At 36.7% G+C, this 19,581-nt stretch overlaps 3 protein-coding genes across 6 annotated transcripts; 2 read left to right on the top strand and 1 right to left on the bottom strand.

Moving 5' to 3' along the window:
- Window positions 1-491: 491 nt before the first annotated feature.
- Window positions 492-2,825, bottom strand: tspo (translocator protein). Of its 2 annotated transcripts, none has more exons than XM_082137215.1 (4): window positions 2,596-2,825; window positions 1,405-1,591; window positions 1,131-1,269; window positions 492-960 (listed from the first exon to the last, which is right to left on the bottom strand). In XM_082137215.1, exons 2-4 carry the CDS (start codon window positions 1,575-1,577, stop codon window positions 784-786), a joined length of 489 nt encoding a protein of 162 aa, XP_081993341.1. In that variant the 5' UTR covers window positions 1,578-1,591; window positions 2,596-2,825; the 3' UTR covers window positions 492-783. The 2 variants fall into 2 exon arrangements, with proteins under 2 accessions (XP_081993341.1, XP_081993340.1); XM_082137214.1 differs by having other exon boundaries at window positions 1,405-1,578; window positions 2,596-2,822.
- A 1,371-nt stretch (window positions 2,826-4,196) lies between these two features.
- LOC309474646 (uncharacterized protein) lies at window positions 4,197-6,415 on the top strand. The gene is made up of 3 exons (XM_082137195.1): window positions 4,197-4,976; window positions 5,224-5,361; window positions 5,450-6,415. The coding sequence occupies exons 1-3, from the start codon at window positions 4,892-4,894 to the stop codon at window positions 5,977-5,979; spliced, it is 753 nt and encodes a 250-aa protein (XP_081993321.1). The 5' UTR covers window positions 4,197-4,891; the 3' UTR covers window positions 5,980-6,415.
- Window positions 6,416-7,478: 1,063 nt separating this feature from the next.
- Window positions 7,479-19,078, top strand: frs3 (fibroblast growth factor receptor substrate 3). 3 transcript variants are annotated; one of them, XM_082137142.1, is made up of 8 exons: window positions 7,479-7,790; window positions 9,913-10,037; window positions 10,176-10,264; window positions 10,429-10,615; window positions 11,513-11,674; window positions 11,930-12,051; window positions 12,858-13,769; window positions 14,412-19,078. In XM_082137142.1, exons 3-8 carry the CDS (start codon window positions 10,199-10,201, stop codon window positions 14,838-14,840), a joined length of 1,878 nt encoding a protein of 625 aa, XP_081993268.1. In that variant the 5' UTR covers window positions 7,479-7,790; window positions 9,913-10,037; window positions 10,176-10,198; the 3' UTR covers window positions 14,841-19,078. The 3 variants fall into 3 exon arrangements, with proteins under 3 accessions (XP_081993268.1, XP_081993270.1, XP_081993269.1); XM_082137144.1 differs by lacking the exon at window positions 7,479-7,790 and adding an exon at window positions 7,801-7,951; XM_082137143.1 differs by lacking the exon at window positions 7,479-7,790 and having other exon boundaries at window positions 7,984-10,037.
- Window positions 19,079-19,581: the final 503 nt, after the last annotated feature.

The following is a 19,581-nucleotide window of genomic DNA, read 5'->3' as shown; positions in this document are numbered from 1 at the left end:
TGTTTTGCATATGTAGTTGTGGGGGGTTAAAGGTAGGTTCACTCAAAAAAATCTTTATTCAAATTACAAAAAAAGAAAAGAAAATCAGACTTTTGTCTTCATTACTTCTCTTAACATAATTTGGGGTTATATATGTATTCCTTAAAGCCTAAAGTAAAACAGTTGTGTCTTTAACAATCCAGCATAATTTATTGTGAATTTGTAAATTGTGAACAAATTTTGTGCAATTTAGGATTAGGATGAAATGACAGCAGTTTACTAATAGAAAGTTGCATAGACAAGTGAAATAAAGCGGAGTGCACACTGGAGAATTTTCTGGCAGATATTGATAAAATGGCCTACGCCATGGGAAAATATGTTCATAAAAGATAGATGATAAAAACCTACCCTGCCTGACCACCACCCTTGCACAGCCGCAAAGGTTTGTGACCAGACCTTGGTGTTTGAAATAAAATCCATGTTGTAACTGAATTTCCTTTCAAGAAACAGAATTGTTCAAACATTTTTTTATTTATAAAAATAGGCAAGACAAAAAAAAACATTTTTTAATTTTAATTAAACATTTTAGGTTGGAATAACCTATAACTGATCTGTGTAAAATGCTGAACTTAAGTGAAAAAAATATGGAAGCATTAGAACATTCTCATTTTATAGCCTTTCCTGCTCTTATAATTAAGACATGGTGAATTTTCTGATATTATAAACTTGTAAGTAAAGTTAAAAATAAAGTAGTTTTCTAGTCAGTTGTGTTAGTTAGAAAGGTGTTAGTTTTTATTGGTCTCTTTAGTCATCTTTTTTGGGATCTGGATTGTCTCTCCAAATGCTGTAGTTGAGGCAGGTAGCTAGGCAGAGCCAGGCCATGTATGGAACCATGAGCAGTGTTGCAGTGCGGCTGATGGGATACCAAGACACCATTGTGGCTGCCACTGTGCCACTCAGCAACACTAACTCTATCAGCGCCTAGATATGAGAGAGCAACAGAAGAACTGTACTATAGAGATTCAGTCAAGCATGTCTTCACAAAAATCTGATACTATCTCATAGCTATATGCAGAGAAACTGGTCCTGGTTTCCCTTCAAAGTAGTTAAACTGAACAATATGATTTTTGAACCTCAGAGTAATGTCTCACCAGTTTAATTTTGTGTGCTCCGAAGAAGATGGGAGTCCAGGCCCAATTAAGTGCCAGCTGCAACCCATAGAGCCCCAGTGGCACCATTGCATCCTGGCTGAAGCCTCCAAGCTCTTTCCACACAAGGTATGAACCGTAGCTTTAAAAAAACAAACACTTATTCACACCATCTGGAAGTTTCTTTAGTTACTTATTAACTTTTAAACTTAACTTCCTTCAAAGCTTTTAAATGCATAACTGACAGATATAGTTAGTGGCCACTGTTTGAACTAACCCCATGCCAGTGTAGAGAGTGGTCCACACCACTGGAAAGGCAGCATTAGGTGGTCTCCATGAGGGTTTATTGAGCGTGGTGTACCAGGTCTTCACCTCCTTCCGTGTGATGAGACCTCCAAATATCCCACCAATGTGTGGCAGGGCAGTCAAACTCAGCATAGGAATCCACATCCTTTCAATGCAAACTGGCAAATTCAGATTTCTAAGCAATTGCCTATCTACATACACATTGTTTTAGTGTAATTGCTCTGCACCTCCTTGTCTGTATAACAAGTCTGATAGCTTATCTCCACAGCATGTGAGTCAAGGAGGCCAACAGTAGCTTAGGGCTCATTAGTAGTAAATTAAGGACATTAGCTTTCAAAAAATGCAATCATACAACATTAGCTTGATGCAAAATAATAATAATATGTAGTAATTAATATATAGGCTTATAAAAAGAAGCAAAATAAGTGAAACATTCAAATATAATACTATTTTGCTATAGCTATTAGGTAAACATGTAAACGCACACAAATTGGTTACACTTTATTTTACAGTATGTGCACTAAGGCTATAGTGTAGGCAACTTACCTAATAAAGTACTGGGTAATATAAGGTAACTACATGGGTTAAGGTTCGATTTAAGTGTAGGCTCAGGGTTAGTACCTAGTTTTATACAGATATTACAATTACTCAAATAAATAGTGTGTACACGAGAAACAGAACAGTAAAGTGCTACCAAATAACTGAATACAAATAATAAACAGATTTTAAACGTAACGTTAAATATGAACAGCGTTCTAAATAAATGCCTGTTTGGCGAAAGTTGTCACATTTGTTCTTAATAAATAGGCGATTTTTTTTTTTTTTTAAAAGGCTAATTTGAATGAACTTCCAACAATGGAATAATATAATCAAACATAAGAGAGATTTGGTTCATGCAAGTTCAGTTTTCGCGTCTTGCGAATCGAGCGACTCCACGCACGTAGCCTATGACAACTAAAACTGTGTCGAATATTATATAGACAGTATTCTTCATTTCGTGCAAAAACAGCGTGTGACTTTGTCGCAAAATGTTAGTCACGCGCTCAACAGAACATTATTTAACGCGCGCAACATATAGTGTAATGTTGTTTACAAACTGAAACGCCCTTATTAGAGTAAAGCAGTTGCGTGTTGTACTAAATAACAGCGCTGTTGTTTTTACCTGACAGGTCGAAGAGCTGCTCGGTGTTATGTGAGGACGAGAGAAGTCTCGATGGCCTTCTATGACCGGAATGATCTTGAAATCATGATATAACTTTGTGTAACAGACAGTGGGCGTGCAAGAAGGACTATGCTGCTGTTCTTGTGTTGAAACAATGCTACTTAAACGTTGGCCACTAGAGAGAGTCGTGTAAATAACTGCCGCTCCCTCGTGTTGTGAAACGATCCCTCAGCAGAGCGCGAGCGCGAATGGTGTGTTCAAGAAGATCAACGCTGCGCTGCGCTGGAACAGATGTCAGTTTTTTTTTTTTTTTTTTTTTTTTTTTTTTTAAACCACTGGAAATCAACTTTTGATGTGTCAAATATCAAGTCGTCTGATAAGATAGTAGTGTAGACGTAATATCTGTTGTGTGATTGTTTGTAGCCTACTGTGTATGTAGATTGAATGAATAATGTGCACGCAAAAATATTATGCAAATTAACACGAAGAGCGGAACAGTTTTACCGGTATTCCCAAATGTGTTTGGTAAGAAGAGAGCACTAAGGAAACGTGTACGATGCAGAATAAGCTACAGAAGATGACTCCCTCTCTAGGCAACTTCTGTGTTGAATAGACTGCTTCTTAAAAAAAAAAAAAAAAAAAAAAAAAAGAGTTATTTGCTTTTTAAACCTGTCAAATGTTTTACCCGTAGAGATTTAACATGCACACTGCGACTGAGTGATTTTATGTTTATATTTGCAGTGCCTATATTGTAATTTATTCAAAACATTATTTTGATGTAGCCTACTGTGTATCACAATTCTGTAGTAAATCAAAACTGGCATTTGCTACAAGTTCATTATTTTAGCTCAGTTATATGAACTCTCGTTGCTGTTTATTAATTTCCTTGTGGTAATGGCTTTATTAACAAGTGTGCCGTGTCTTTATTTTGTGAAAACAGTTTCAATCCATTAAAATTCAGTTAGATGGATGTTTGCAATCAAGACCAATCTCAGAAAACATGAGGTTTAACATGGGTTTAATCTCATGATTGATGACATTTTATTTTGTCACCGTAACACCGTTGGGACGTTTGCCATTAGGCTATATTTAAAACAATATCTTAGTAAAAACCAGTGGAACTTATAAATATTATTATTATTGACAAAACTATATATAATTTGAAATCTTATACGCTACAAACTAGTTGTCATATTTGGTGAAAGATTTTCTAAATAGATTACAGAGGAGCAGTAATTTATTAACTTGCATCAAGAATATTTCATAGGCGTGTTCAAACCTTTTTTTTTTAAATAGCAATGAAAATGAAAAATCATGAAAGATTGGTGGTTAAAACCTCAGTTTGTTTTCATGCCAAGAGTTCAAAAGATATCATCCATTCATTTTTTTTATTTTTTTTATTAAAAAATAAGCTATAACGCGAGCTATAACGCACGTGTTCTTTCCGCGTTGTTAGAGGTTGACCGTTGAATTCTAATCAAATACTGCCAAACTGCCCATACCAGTTCTGAATAGGATGTCTACTTTAAAAATTGTATGAATAAAAATATATGGTTCAGCAGATCACTCAAACCATGGAAATGGAGGCGCCCTTATATGGTCAGTAATGAAGCTTGGCCGCCATCTAGTGAAAAGTTTGGTAAGTTACTGCGCCCAAACAAAATCCCACTGAAAGCTCATTTTTTGAGATATCAACCTAAAATTTGGAACACAACTTGTTCAGATTTTTTGCTTTGATTCTCTTGCAGTTTTAGAGTAAAACATGTTTTGTAAAATAAATATTTTATATAAAATATATTTTCATAGGCCTAAACAAACTTCTAAAACTTATTTTCTATTTCACTTTCATAATTTCATTAACTTTCACTTCTACAATAATATGCTACGCATCTTCTTTAAAACAAGACCAACCTTAGGTCTATATTCCAAAGCATTCTTGAATTACAACCATTTAAGTTTGGACAGTGCATTTTCATGTCTGTGCAATAAAGCAGTTCATTTTGGCAGTGATGATTGAAAAATTGTATTCCTTTTATTATCTATATCTGTATATGGTGCAACTGTATTTTTTTGGTTGTATTTAACTGTACATCATTTCATCTCCTGCCACTGCAGGAATTACAATAAAGCCACTTTGATTTTGCAGCCGTTTAACCTTTATGACATCATAAGGGAATTCTAAGGAATGCTTCTTTTAAACATACTAACAGCAGGTGAAAATACTGAGGGCTTACTTTGCTGCTAACAATCTCAGTTGAACACATTTGACAATTTGAGCAATTTGATCTACTTTTCAATGAATTCCTATGGCTGTTCCCAGTCCGGTCTAGAGGATGAGCAGTCTTCTTACATTCCACCACCTCAAATAGGCCTGTATAAAGGTAAGTGAACATGATTTCCCGCTTAAAGTGGTTGATTTAAACCAAACAAATGATCGAGCATAAACTTTAAACCAACTATTTTTGACGGGACAAAATGATTTTTCATTTATCCAAAATTATGTGCAATAAATTTGATATGAATTATGAATTTTTATTAAATTTTTTAATAATATTTCTTCATACAACATCTAAATCTGATTTAAATATTTTTGCTTGTTACATTAAATTACATTGTGTAATTTTTAAGGACTCCCCACGGCCCAAAATGACTTCATGGCACGTCCACCTCCTCCCTCACTACAGTATTACAGAGATGAGGAGGAATCTACGGCCCTTCCAAGATCTGATGCGATTGAGACCCACTGTGGTGTTATCACGCCTGAAAGTAATTTCCTAACATTAATATCACACCAATGTTGCAGTTTATCAGTATAGAGGTGTTAGAGATATTTACTTATGTTTTTTATGTTTAGATTTGATCTGGGATCCTCCAAATCTTAAGGAGCTTGGTCCAATGAAATTGGTAGGCATTTACAACCTTCCACCAGCCTTCTGGCCAGCCAGCTTAAAGGATAGGGTGAAGAATCTTGGCATTGATGTGGATGGGACAAACAGAGCTGATGACAGCAGCAACATAAAGAATCCATCCTCTTTTTATGATACGACTGAGGACCTTCTTGAAGTTTTGAATTTCTCGACACCTTCCCATCATGCAAATCAGGATATTTTTGACATATTAGGCCTCTCTGAATACTATGGACCGGCTGAGATTGCTGCCATTACAGAGGGAGAGGACAAGCACGAGCTGTCTCTCAGCCCTGGTGTCATGGAAGCAGCAGCCACTGATTCTGAGGAACTTCTGTCTTATTTCCCAGGCTCAAGAAAGAGAAAGAGGGCTATTTACTCTGGCAATGAGTTCTCTTCTGCTGCTGCCGAAAGTTTTGAGATGCGTGATGGTTTTGAGCTCTTTGAGCCTCCACATTCAAAGCCTCGACTCTTGTGAGACTGTTGAAGATGTTCTTTCTCTTTGTCATGCCATCTACTCTGAGGAAAGCACTGCTTTTTACGATTAAAGCAATGTCTGTGGCAATCATTTGTGGATTTTGAAATTCAAAAATGTAATATCTGCTACTCAGTAGGCTATAAAATGAGCTAGATGAAAATCAAAGTGTAGCATACCACATTTCTGTTACACTACAATAAGGTCTCATTTGTTAAAATTATTTAATGCATTAGCTATAGCATGAAGTAATAATGAGCAATATATTTTTTGTTTACAGCATTTAGCCTTGTGGGCAGCGCTCCAACATGTAACACAGTTGTGCTTTAAAAAAAAAAAATTATTTAAATGATCTGAGGTGGGAAAGTATAAACCATATACCATAAACCATAGACAGACATTTCCGGGTCTGCTTTCTAAATAAATAAAACTTTTTTTATTTTTAGAAAACACTTCAGATATTTCACCTTTCTGTTCAAATAAAAAAATCCCAAGAACTGGTTTAAAAAATATAAGAATGTTTGTGTTTGTGTTTGTGTGTGTGTGTGTGTGTGTGTGTGTGTGTGTGTGTGTGTGTGTGTGTGTGTGTGTGTGTGTGTGTGTGTGTGTGTGTGTGTGTGTGTGTGTGTGTGTGTGTGTGTGTGTGTGTGTGTGTGTGTATATATATAAAGAGTTCAGATGCAAAAGCCTCTAAATGCCATCTGAAATTTTCTTATAGAAGGATCATTTTTATCACACTTGTATATTTAAGCTCAGTAATTTCACTTAAATGACAATTAATATGTAATCTTCATTGCCATTTGAGTGAAATTATTGAATTTAAATATACGAGCTTGATAAAAATCTTTTGTATATAGAGAAACCCCCCAAAAATGTTATTCAAAAATCCATAATATCTGTAAAAATATATACAGTATTTATATATATATATATATATATATATATATATATATATATATATATATATATATATATATATATATATATATAGGCTATATTTTAGAAAACTGTTTCCTGTGTATTCAAGGTGCAATGAAAATCTTTTAGTACTTCTTACTTGATGGTAAAAACACACAAAATATTTTTGTAGAAAATGGTATGTGTTTTGCAAAAATGTATGAATACAAATATGTAGTCTCTAAAAACTTGGTAAATGTGTTTTAATCTATATGAAAAATATTTCTCTTGTCTTTTATCACCTGGCGTAGAATTTCACACACCTCATACAAATGGCCCTAAGATTGTTTCCCCTGTAGCTACATTTTTATTCTTCTTCAATAAACTATCGGACAGTTGATCATAAACTAAGTAATGAATATTGGACAGTTACAAACCATTCAGAAATGAAAGTTTGAACCATTTCTCTAATAGAAAAACACCTGTTTGACAGAATGCTGAATGTATAAAACCAATACGAATTTGATTTGTCTGTCTTAAATGACAGCAAGGTGGATTTAAATAGAGCTGCTGCCAACACGTCATCGTGTGATGCTCAAACACATCTTCTGGTCCTCCAGCATATTCTACCTTCTTGTCGCTCCAGCAGCCCTCGTTGTCTGCCTGAACTCTCACCCTGGTGGTCGGGAAATGTCAAAGAGAGGCCCGTGCCGCAGCAAGGGGGCGTTACGGGGGAAAAAAACAATTGCCTTTATTGTTATATTTCCACGCAGTTCTATTTTCCCAGTCTTACCACTAGAATAAGCATCAAAACGACCACCACGCCGACCGCCAAGTCCGATGGTGTAGCATCCGCCGTGGACTGCTGTTCGCATCCTTCATCTGTCTCGTCTCGTATTGCAATCATTGCCAAACATGTGAGTAGCAACCGCAGCTGAATTGTTCTGCAGTAGCCTAAACGTGTTTTGATGCTGCTTGTACAGCGCGAGCTCTATCGCATCCCGCTCTCATTCATCTCGTTAGTTTGCGTGAATGTGCTGTGTTTGATACACATATTACTAGCATCCAGCTGCAAACGGTAAGTGGTCGTGTAACACTAACGTTGATACAAAGGCTGGAACGTAGCGAGCGAGCGAGCCATCTCCATGAACGCCGCAAGTGTTGCTTTTACTGGTTCGACTTCTACTTTGCTTTTCTGTCTTAGCATTTAAAAAGCTAGTCCTGCAGATTTGTGCAGCAGTTCTACGCTCTTTACGACTGGTTCTTGGCTGTGATGTGCTACTAGACGTTCAAGTTGCATCTGTTTGTCACTAAGTGTCTATTCGGAAGACCTGCTGCACGAGATCTGGATGTACGATTCTGGTTTATTCCATAAACTACAGATAAAAAACCCCAATTTTCCAGGTGCCAAACGCGTCTGGTCCTGCATGATAGACCTCAGAGAATCAAACGTGGATTTCAGGTTCGACTGTGCAAATTGCTGTGTGAGGCACGAGACATTGTGTGGCCTGATGTTATGAACTGACATGCTCATATTTATCAGTATACAAAAATAGATAAAATATTAAATGCATTATCTCCAAGCCTACCTTTATTGCATTGCACAGTTTCCTTTTCTGTGTACTGTATGGCACTGATACTATGTTAGTCTGGGGTTATGTGGAAAGCAACTTTATGACTGGGCCTTCATGTGCAGGACAAACTTTATTAATGAGTTGCACATGAATTCAATTGAAGGGCCAGGCACACATTTAAAATTCTGTCATCTTCCAGCATTAACCTTTTTGCATTTAATCATGCATGCTTCATTTTATTGAAAGAAATTATGGCGTTTTAAATGCTCATGATGCTATATTGACCAGCGTGAGCACTGGGATCAGTAATTTTGAGTCATGTTAATGGTGATATTAATATTAGCAGACAACAAATATAATTATACAAGTTTTATTTTAGCATTCTATGGTAGTTAATCTCATTTTTTTGTAATATCAATTGGATTTGAGTTTACATTTTTGTGGAAGTTATTGTTACAAAACTGCTGTTTAAATGTTAGACACATAAATGGTAATTTACACAAAACACACTTGCCATTAATTAAAGTTTTTTTGTTCTATTTATCATTCTTCTTTCATGGTAGTTCCTAGTTTTTACAAGCATGCAGAGAATCAGAGCAAAAAGTTTGAAGAATGAAATGGTGTTTACATATTATTATTATTATTATTTTTGCATGTTTTAGGTATTCATTGCAAAATAATTTGCATTGATTTGAGAGCGTGTAGTATAATTTCAGAGCAAAAGGTATTATTTTATTTATTGTTTTCATTCATACATTGTGACATTTTCTGATGTGGTCCAGCATGCTCATGAATATTTTAAATTGATCTTTGGTTTTTAATTGATGGACACAAATATTTACAGTTTTATAGTGTTTCATTTTAAGTGATCAACACATGTAGTCAAGGTCTGTGTTTTAAACTTTAAGCAAGTGCATGTTATTCGCGCATATTTTAAAAACACTAAACATGTTTACTGACATTCATGTTGAGATTCAGTTCATGAATGGGTCTAAAATCATGTTTACACTGAATTAGATAGTAGTTAGTGGTCATTCCACACTTACAGAAAGTAATGACACCTGTTGGAATTTTGCCTATGGGTTTTTAATATGATAATGCATTATTTCAGTTACTGGGGAAACACAGTAACACAACAATGCATAAACATTGTACTCTGTATTTGGGCAGTTTGGGTTTGGAACCTGAAATACCTGAAAAACAAGATGTGGTTATCATTTATTAGCCATCTTTTTTAAGAATCAGTGCACATCTTATAGGCTTAATGTGACACCATGAATTGCAAGCTGCTTTTCTCTTGAGAATAAGATTCCAAGTAAAGTAATTACGTTTTATTTCTCCGGTGGGAGTCAGAGGAGACAGATAAACTTCATTCCCTGTGTCTTAATCACAGTAGTTCTTGAAAAAGAGGACAGTATACTCAGAGGATTGTACATCAAGTCTTTTCTTTTTCTCTGCTTCATAGGAGAAATGAAATATTTGTGCACTGGGCCTGGATGCTCTTACAAGCACACCCCACTTCCGCCATGACACCCAGCAGAGGATTCTGGGATTGACGCAAGCATCACTCCCACTAATGGCCTGGACCAGGTGAGCATGCATAAGTGTACTTTTTGTCTTCAGTCATCTCTTTATGCATAAATAACAAATTATAAATGTCCTGCTTATTAACTTCTAGCTGTCTCCATATATTTCTAGCAATAATTTACCCGTTTGTCCCTGTTTAAGGTTTCAGCTGGCCTGCTGAAGCTATGGGGAGCTGCTGGAGCTGTCTATACAGAGACGCTATCCAAGACAACCATCTCAACAAATTCAAGGTGCTTTTCACAAGACACCTGTGTATTCACACTTTCTGATAGAAACAAACCTTTTAAAAAAGTACTGTGGTGGTAAATATTTGACGTGCAACATTTAAGAACAGCTGCTGAGTTCGCTTAATAGAGCATCATTTGGATCTGAGATAACTGGTTATGTTTGACAGGTGACTAATGTGGACGATGAGGGTAATGAGTTGGGCTCAGGAACCATGGAGCTCACCCAGACAGAGCTCATTCTGCACACACGCAAACGTGACGCCATCCGGTGGCCATACCTTTGCCTGCGGCGATATGGTTACGATTCCAACCTCTTCTCTTTCGAGAGTGGCCGTCGTTGTCAGACAGGACAGGGTGAGATGATTCTTACCTCTACATTATGCAGATGGAAGACTGAATTGTGTGTAAAGCAAATACAGAAACCATCTGTGAACCCCTTACATTTGTTGATAGGTATATATAGAGTACATTAATATCCGCACACTTTTTCAGTGGCGTTGGTTCCGGAAGAATTTTTCCATTCGTTTATGCCACCAAGACAACCAGCTATGAGGTGAAACACAATGTTACAAAGTTTTATTTGAAGCAAAAAGGACAAATGTACAAGACTGTGTACTCAATGGCTTTAATTTAAAGTTGTTGATTAAATCAATAGAAACAATATATTCTAGGTTTATTGCAAAATATGCATATAAATAATTAAGTATTTTAACGTCATTCGGAGTGCTCCATGGAGGCTCTTTTGGCACGATTTGCTTGTTGCGACTGATTGGTGGAATTTAAATAAAGCATCATGGGTAATGTACTTTTTCACAATAAATTTAGCTGTTAAACACAATTATTTAAAAAATAAGTTAAAATAATGTCTGCTGAAGCATATACCATTGATTAACAACCTCTGAGCTCACAGTAGGTCCATCGTGATCTATAAAGGTTTGTAAGTTATTGTTAAAAGTAAAAAAAAACTTTCTTCCTTATGGAGAAAATGAATGAGTATTTACTTCTGGAACCTGACTGTTGCACTCTGTTTGGGGTGGTGGTTGATTTGGCTATTGAATTTAATGTGCATACTAGTTATATTAATTGTAGTTATTGTTAAATTAAGTTAAATTTAACGCTGTCATCCTAATTTAGATGTTTTGTGTGCCAATATATTTTTGCGCCTTCCCCCATGCATAAAAGTGACACTCCACCTATGCATTTACAATTTTTCTTGCTTTTTTTGTTTGTTATTCTTGTATGTTTTGACAGGGATATTTGCATTCAAGTGCTCTCGTGCAGAAGAGATCTTCAACCTGCTGCAGGAGTTAATGCAGTGTAACAGCATCAATGTGGTTGAAGAGCCTATGATCATGACCCGGCCTGGGCATGCGCCAGAGATGGACATGCCTCGAACTCCACAGACACCCAATAGTGAGCTGGAATATCTACACACTTGAACAAATAGGGATTCATATGTACATGTAAATGAATTTTAATGTCACATCAATGGTGACAAGTGCATGCACATTTAAACACCTATCCACCTGTATTTGCATATATCTCCATTCATTAAATGTCTCTCACAACTTTATTTTTATGTCTTGCTCATAATCAACAGAACTTTTATAGGAGGGATACCTAAATATCACCTGCTTAAGTGTACTGTGCTTTGTTCTGTTTGTGTAGCCCCTGCGTTCCCGATGCAGGGTTTTCCTAATGGATACCCAGGATACCCAATCAGTGCAGACTCATCACAGCCCTCTCTCACCAACGACCTCAGACACAGCCTCATGGGACTGGATGACCAAGTGAGAACAAACACCTGCCTGTGCACATATACAGAAGCCACAAAAAGTATCTGGACGCGCAAGCAGCACTGCTTTAGCCACAACATACCAAACCAAACAAATAATTCTAGAACTTTTCTCCAAAAATAAGCTGATTTTGCAATGGGAAAGGTCACCCAAAAATCCCCCTCATGTCGATCCATACCTGTATGACTTTCTTTCTTCTGCGGAACAATTTTTGTGGAATTTTTTTAATGATGTTTCAGCATTGGACCAACATGAGAGTAAATGATGATAGAAATGTAATTTTTGGATGAACTAACTCTTAACCAATTCATCTCAAATAATAATTTCAGTGGTTGCATGAGGTCACTTCCCCTGAAGTTCACACAGGGGTTCTAGTAGAATAACCATAGATTAAAGTTCATAACATTTAACTGTGTGTCACAAACATTTAAAACCTCATAGCTTCTAATAAGTGTATTGTTTCGCTTGGAAATTGTGTTTGTTCTATTTTATAAATGCCTCTTTATTTGATGTTGATTTATTTTCTAATGCACTGACAATTTATGCATTTGTAAGTTTGGCTTAAATTAAATAAAATACAAAAATACCTTTGAGGCTTTTGTACACTTGAATAATAATAAAACTTTGCTTGAAATTAATTAGGTGATCAAAATGTACAAATAGACAGTACAGATATTGTGCATCACACACGATCTTTTTGAGGGTGTTAAAATATCCATACTGTAACACTTAGCCCAGGCAATTATTGTGCAGCAAGTCACTTAAATAGCAACTAACGAAACTTTCTCGCTTGTTTTCAGACTCATACATATGTGAATACAGTGGGAATGGAAACTGACCTCTCGAGCCGCCACTGTGTCCACTCCCTGCCCGAAGTGCGGCCCACCACCTACCCGGAAACCTCAACTACCACCACCATACGTGGGGGCCCAGTCCCGGGCCAGCCCAGCTTGCACTGCTGCCCTCTGGATGACCCTCACAAAGACCCTCAGGTCTTCCTCCAGCCTGGAGCCCAGGAGGTGAAGTTCATGTTGGGTCCGACCCCAGCACAGCGCCACCTGATGGAGAGAGACAGAGACCGTCACGTCACTCACCCGCTTCGAGCACCAGATGGCAGCTCTGAAACAGAAGGAGAGGAAACTCCGTCTGTACACATGTGCAACACACACTCCTATCACCATTGCCATCATCTAATGCACCGACACCCGAGCATGGAGCCTTGCTCAGAAAGCCAGCTGACATATGAGAATATCAACGGACTCCGAGGGGCACGTAGGCAAAGGCTAAGTCCGAGCACTGTGTCCCAATCTCAGTCTTTGGGTTCCAGTAGCAGTAGCAGCACCACCGGTGATTCCCGCACACACACACATCCGCACTCCCTCCCGCTGACGCACACGCACGCTTCCTCACTGCCTCCGCAGGGATATGGCTGTGACCGGGGAATGGGGGTTGGTGGTCATCGGCGCACAGCGTTGCTCAACTATGAAAACCTTCCTTCGCTCCCCCCGGTTTGGGAATACCGTGCACTTCAGCGTGATGAAGAAGAGGATCAGGATGAAGATGAGGATGAGGATGAGTATGAGGAGGAAGAGGAAGAAGAATATGATGAGTATGAGTATTCTGAAGGGCCCGCAACCCCAAACGGATATCATCAGGAGAGTGGCGGTGGGATTCATCGCGATGCTCTGCAGAACTATGTCAACACTGAACAGGTGTGTAAACAAAAGCACAAGCAAATACATATTGCTTGTGAGAATATGCCAAATCGAATTACATATCAGGGAACTGTAAAATAGGGATTTCCAGGCTTGGAAAGTCATGCAAATTAGATAAATTTCATAAATATAATAAAATATATAACATGTATAACAATGGTCTATAACAATATACTGTATATTATAGTTATGTTTATCTCTAAAAATAAGTATTGCTCTTAGAGACTTTTTATTTTTATTTTATAAGTAAATGTATGGAATATGCCAAATCTAATTCCAGGGAAATATCAAGGAATTGTAAAGCCTGGAAAAGTCATATAAATTCAATTCAATCAAATATATTAAAATTGAAAATGAAATATATAAAAAAAAATATTATAAAAATTATGATACAATATGAATATAAAAAAGATCACATGAAAGTCACAGAGTCAGGAACATTTATGTAGTTATTATATACTTTATGCTTAATTATATTTATGCTCAACTCTAAAATAGTTGAATTGGCTAGGTATTGCTCTTTGAGAGTTGAATCTGTATGAAAGGAGTTTTTAAAAATCTGGAAAAGTCATTAGTCAAAAAGTGTGGGAACCCTGTGACTAGTAACACTGAACTGTACTTGCATGCAAACTCTAACAGCTACAGCCTCCCACACGTCTTCGTCACGCTTGCCATCCCCACCCTCACCCACCTGAGAGGGCCAACCGCGTTTTCAACTTCGACTTCAGACGTCAGCGAGCGGGACGTGGCAGCGCCACCTGCGAGCAGCATAGCCGTCACCCGCCGCCTCCTCCCTCTCGCCAGCTCAACTACATCCAGGTGGACCTGGAGGGTGAGCCCTCTGGTTGCTCGGGACACGGAGGAGGGGCTCCGGTACCACAGAGACCTCCTCCCCTCAAACGTGGCATGGCTGCCGCCGCAGCGGCTCCATCTTCCCGTCGTGGAGAATGCTACGCCGTGATTGACCTAAAGAAGACAGCAGCCATGTCCAACCTACAGAAGGCTCTCCCTCGGGATGACGGCACCTCACGGAAGACACGCCACAACAGCACCGACTTGCCTCTGTGAGAGGGGAAAAAAGGGATAGAGAGAGAGTTACAGGTATGCCAGGAATAAAAATGAGGGAAATTGTTCAGGAAAGAGAGTTTCGGTGGTATTTTCCTCCCACCATTATCGTGAAGCGATATTTTCTCATTTTCTACACTCATACCAACTGCTGCTTGATGAAATAGTAACTGTTGAGCCAAGCACTGAGCATTTATTTATTTATTTATTTTTCTCACATTTTGTGTGGGAAGGTTGGGAGATGATAGTGAACTACTTATCATATAGTTATTATATGGTTTTTGGTAGCTGTCCGGCCTTAGGGCCAAAGAATTGGGTTAAGAAAAAAAGATTTGATTCAGGAAACTATCTGCAGTGTTTCTAAGTGTCTTAATCCTTTATTTGAGTTATTTTTTATGTTATTTGTCATTTTATGGTTTGTTGGTTATTTAAAGGGATACATCACCCAAAAATGAAAGACAGCAACCTGCTGGATAACAAAAATATATATTTTGAGTGATATAAGGATGAATAATTTTTGGGTGAACTATTCTTTTACTTTTCAGTATAGGCAGCATAGTAGTTTGACACTTGAGCAGAAAAGGACTTGAAACCACCACAAGTGTTTCATTATCACATGTAAGATAATACTATAATTATCAAAATAGATCAAGTTTTCAAATAACTGAACATTCTTCATCATGATAAAGATACTCCAGCAGTTTCTCTCATGTTGTCTGTTTCAGTAGCTATGTGGTGGCTGCAACAAGGATAAAGAGAGCGAATTGTTCCGTATTTGAATGCCTCTTGACTCTTCTATCCTCAGGAATTGATTTGATCAATTCAGTTTGCACTTATCTTTCTTAAATTGTAACGGAGCCTCTCCTAATTTCATAATTCCCACTAAGGCATGGTAAAATAAAGTTTACCCAATTAAAAGTAATTATTCAGAATGTGATCAATAGTCTTTATGGGTTCTTGGTGGTTTTGAGATGGAGAGTTTTTTTGAAGAAATCCAGACTTTGGCCCAGCAAAACACATAGAAAGGGAGGCTAATTCTGATCCAAAAATTAGCTTATTTTATTCAGTATCTGCTCAAGCTTTAGCTATAAGCACCATTGCAAGTTCTTTTTTATTTAGCTATATCCGTCTCTTTTTTCACTCTCCCCAAAATTGAGTCCTTAGCAGTCATTTGCATTGAAAAATAAAGTAAATCAATATTTTCAAAAAGGGTATTTGTAGATAGTTCAAGTAGAAAGTAAAATACAATAAAAACGATTATTCTCACGTCCCTAAAGTGATAATATAGAGAACCTGAGAGTGACAATTTTCTGTGAATCCAAGAGTGTATTTATGTACATCTATGTTTTGTAAAGCTATGTAAAGCACCATATGCATATTCAGAGGTAAGAATGTTAATTATTTTTTTATATCTTAAAAAATATCATGCCAGGAATCATGAGGCAAAACATATTTATTTAATTTAGAATTATTTATCTAGCTCGCTGTCTGTCAATTTATTTATTCATTTAATTTATTGTTTCGTATTTGAATTATTCGTACAAGTAGATGTTGTTAGATTAGTCATTTTAGAGATACCAAAGGTGGTATGGGAGACCACAGAATCAACCTTGGTATTATTTAATGTCTTTTTTAAACTGCAGTTTCATGTTGAATAATAACTGTATTTGAACATATTGTGCCAAAAATATAATATCACTGAACTATGTGCCATTGGTAAATGTTGAATTTTAGGGCTAACAATCAGCAACATGTAAGACATAAATGCAGCTGTTCCTTACAATTACATCATGATCAGTTCAGGACTTTATAATGTTTTGTCTACAAGTACACAAAAAAACCCAGACATGTCAGTGTATTCCCAGTGAAATCCCGTTGTATCTATCCAAATTAGTTAAAAGTGATATTTTATAGTCTCTAACATTACTGCTGTTTTTCATCGGAATTTCATAAATCAACTATTTTTATAACACAGTTGGTGTTCTAAAATGGACATACATCTTTTTTTCTTTTTCAGTTTTACCATTCGCTGTCTTATGGTTGTTTAACGCAGCCCTAAAAATGAATTTATTTCTCACCAACAATACTGATGTAGCTATACATTTCTGAAGTTATGAAAATTTTGCTAGGGACCTCCAAGAGCTGAGGTTTTTATCTTACTTGCTTGGCATGGACATAGACCTAGTTTTTCAAAATCTCACTGGCAGCCATATTGTTCTGAGTGCAGGGCTTTGTGGGCCTGACTTATTGTGGATTATTAGCAAAAAGTTGATATTTACTAAGAACAAAACATATATCATGTGAGAAACCAACATCACAGTAGATTTAAATGTTCTGTGAGAAGCCATAATTGAAAGGAAATATTTTAAGGGTCAGGTACAGGCATCTTGTTTCTTAACGATGTTTAGAGTAATAAATGTGATTTATTTTTTTATCGCCAAAATGTTTCTAATTTAAAACTATTTAAAAAAATGAAAATAATTGATTTAAAAATAATACGCTACATCATTGTGACGTTTTTATTTCAAGAGCCTTGCAGTTCAATACAATATTGCTGCCAAATATGAAATCCAAATAAAATCAACATATTACACTCACAATCACAATTACATAGACTTATTATGTACTTTAAGAATGCGATGATGAACTATTTGGACACTTTTAGACACTTTTCAGAGGATCAATCTAGTTTTTAACATCTATATTTTATTATTGTGGTATGATAAACATTTTGCAATAACAGCTAATGGAGTCATATCAGAATTTGTTTGAGTTGTTCAAGAACATGTTCTGTGATACAAGTCACAGCTGTGTCTGTGTGCATTCAGAAAGGACTGGATCAGCAGTAGGTTTACTGTCTTTCTCAGGCCTCATCTTGATAAACATGCGCTATATGTGTATTTAAACCAGGCTTGAGGGATAAAAAATCTAGTCATCTTGTCTGTAGGTGTGGGATCATAGAGAACTCAATTGTGCCATAAGTGATTTTCATCCACTCTTTTAAAATAACGTGTAGCTATAGTGGAATTTTAAAGGTACAGTAGCACTACTAACTAGAATCCTGTGTTGACTTTGATTGCGTGGGGCCGCTTTGGAGTGTAAATGCTTGTTTTGTTGGTTGCTTGGTTGGTTTTTGTTTTTATACCTTCCATACACATCATTCTTTTCATTCATTATCAGGGGAAATCAGCACTTGAGTTACATGTTAGACCCAGGTTATTTGCACTGAAATTGCAATGGGGTGAGCAATCATCTGAAAGTACTGTAAATCCCTGTGTGAAATCCTGATTTTTTCAAAATTTACCAAGAAGTGCAATGACTGAATGTGCTTATGGGAAATAGTTTAAACCTTTGTTTCCATGAAAACAACATTGAACCTCTTAGTTATGGAATACCACGCCACTCATCGAGTGATCATAATTAAGTTTCTCATCTAAACCTGGGATGGTATTCCACTTGAAGAGGGTTTTGCAGTGACCTTATCGAATGACCTGTCCTATTTGGCGGTAGACTTACATTGTCATAATAAAGCTTAGGCGAAGCTCAATGACTGTGATGTACTGTACATTAATGTGAATGTGTCTCAAATGTGTCCGAGTTAAAGAGAGAGAGAAAGAGAGCTGCCCGTGCATGGACTCTGTACCGGAGACTGCATTTCTGAAGCTCCTCAAACTGTCTCGCTCTCAAACGGTCTTACTCTCTGTATGAATGTACCACACAGAGATGGACTTGTAAAATGCTCAGATGAGGTGATTTACACTCAATGTTTCTATCCTCCCTGATGAAAAGATGTGTTAATGTAAATGTTTCGTCTCAAGAATTCCGATTTCAATTCGATTTTTTTGATTGTTTCTTTATATACAGTATTTACATTTTCTTGTAAGTATGTAATTCTGTGTATGTACATAACATATATGGGTATGCAGTTGCAGTCAGCTTCTCCTGTGTTTGTTTGTGTTGGCGCAACAAGACACTATACTTTTGCCACAGCCATTTGTAGAAAGAGCAACGCCTTGACAGTCATTCCATTAGATGGACATTGCAGTCTCTATAAACAGATTGGAGATCTCCTATAGTCTGTTGATGTTGCAGTCACAACCCTTCCCCATTCTTACAATGCAAAGCAGGCATGCCCCATGTTGAATGTTATTTTCAGTCATATAAACTTTTGAAGAGAAAGGCTTGTATAATAAAAATGAATGTGATTAAATGTAATGTCAACATTAAAACTGGAAATATCACCAAGTGTTACATGTTTAAATGTCTGAGAACAAGATGGAGAGCTCTTGAAAGAAACATTGTGAACATTGTGTACTGTACTTTTCCTTTGTCAACTATCTGCTTAGTCCACTAGATGGCAGCAAAGGCTGCATTATAAGAGCTTGTAAAAGAAGAAACAAAAACTTCTTACTTTTTTAAGAAGTATAAATATGGTTTACACTTAGCAGTGGCAACACATTTTGCACATCAAAAATTTGCAAGGGAAAAGCGTACTCAAGGACGTTCTAAAACAGAACGTACAAATTTAATTAATAATAAACATTAATTAAACATTATTTATTATTAATCATCTGCACTTTTTTTAACAATGGTGCTTGCCGAGTTATTATTACTATTACTCATTGAGATAGAATATAGGTAGCCAACAGCGTTTAAATGTTTAGGGTAATAAAAGTGGTTAATTTTTTTCCACACCAAAACTTTCACATTTAAAACAGGTGAAAAACGTGTATTTAAAGAGTGT

Source organism: Leuciscus leuciscus (assembly GCF_965113295.1).
Source record: "Leuciscus leuciscus genome assembly, chromosome: 14".
NCBI lineage: Eukaryota > Metazoa > Chordata > Actinopteri > Cypriniformes > Leuciscidae > Leuciscus > Leuciscus leuciscus.
Note: the sequence above shows the minus strand (reverse complement) of the source record. Positions and strands in the feature narration are given on the sequence as shown.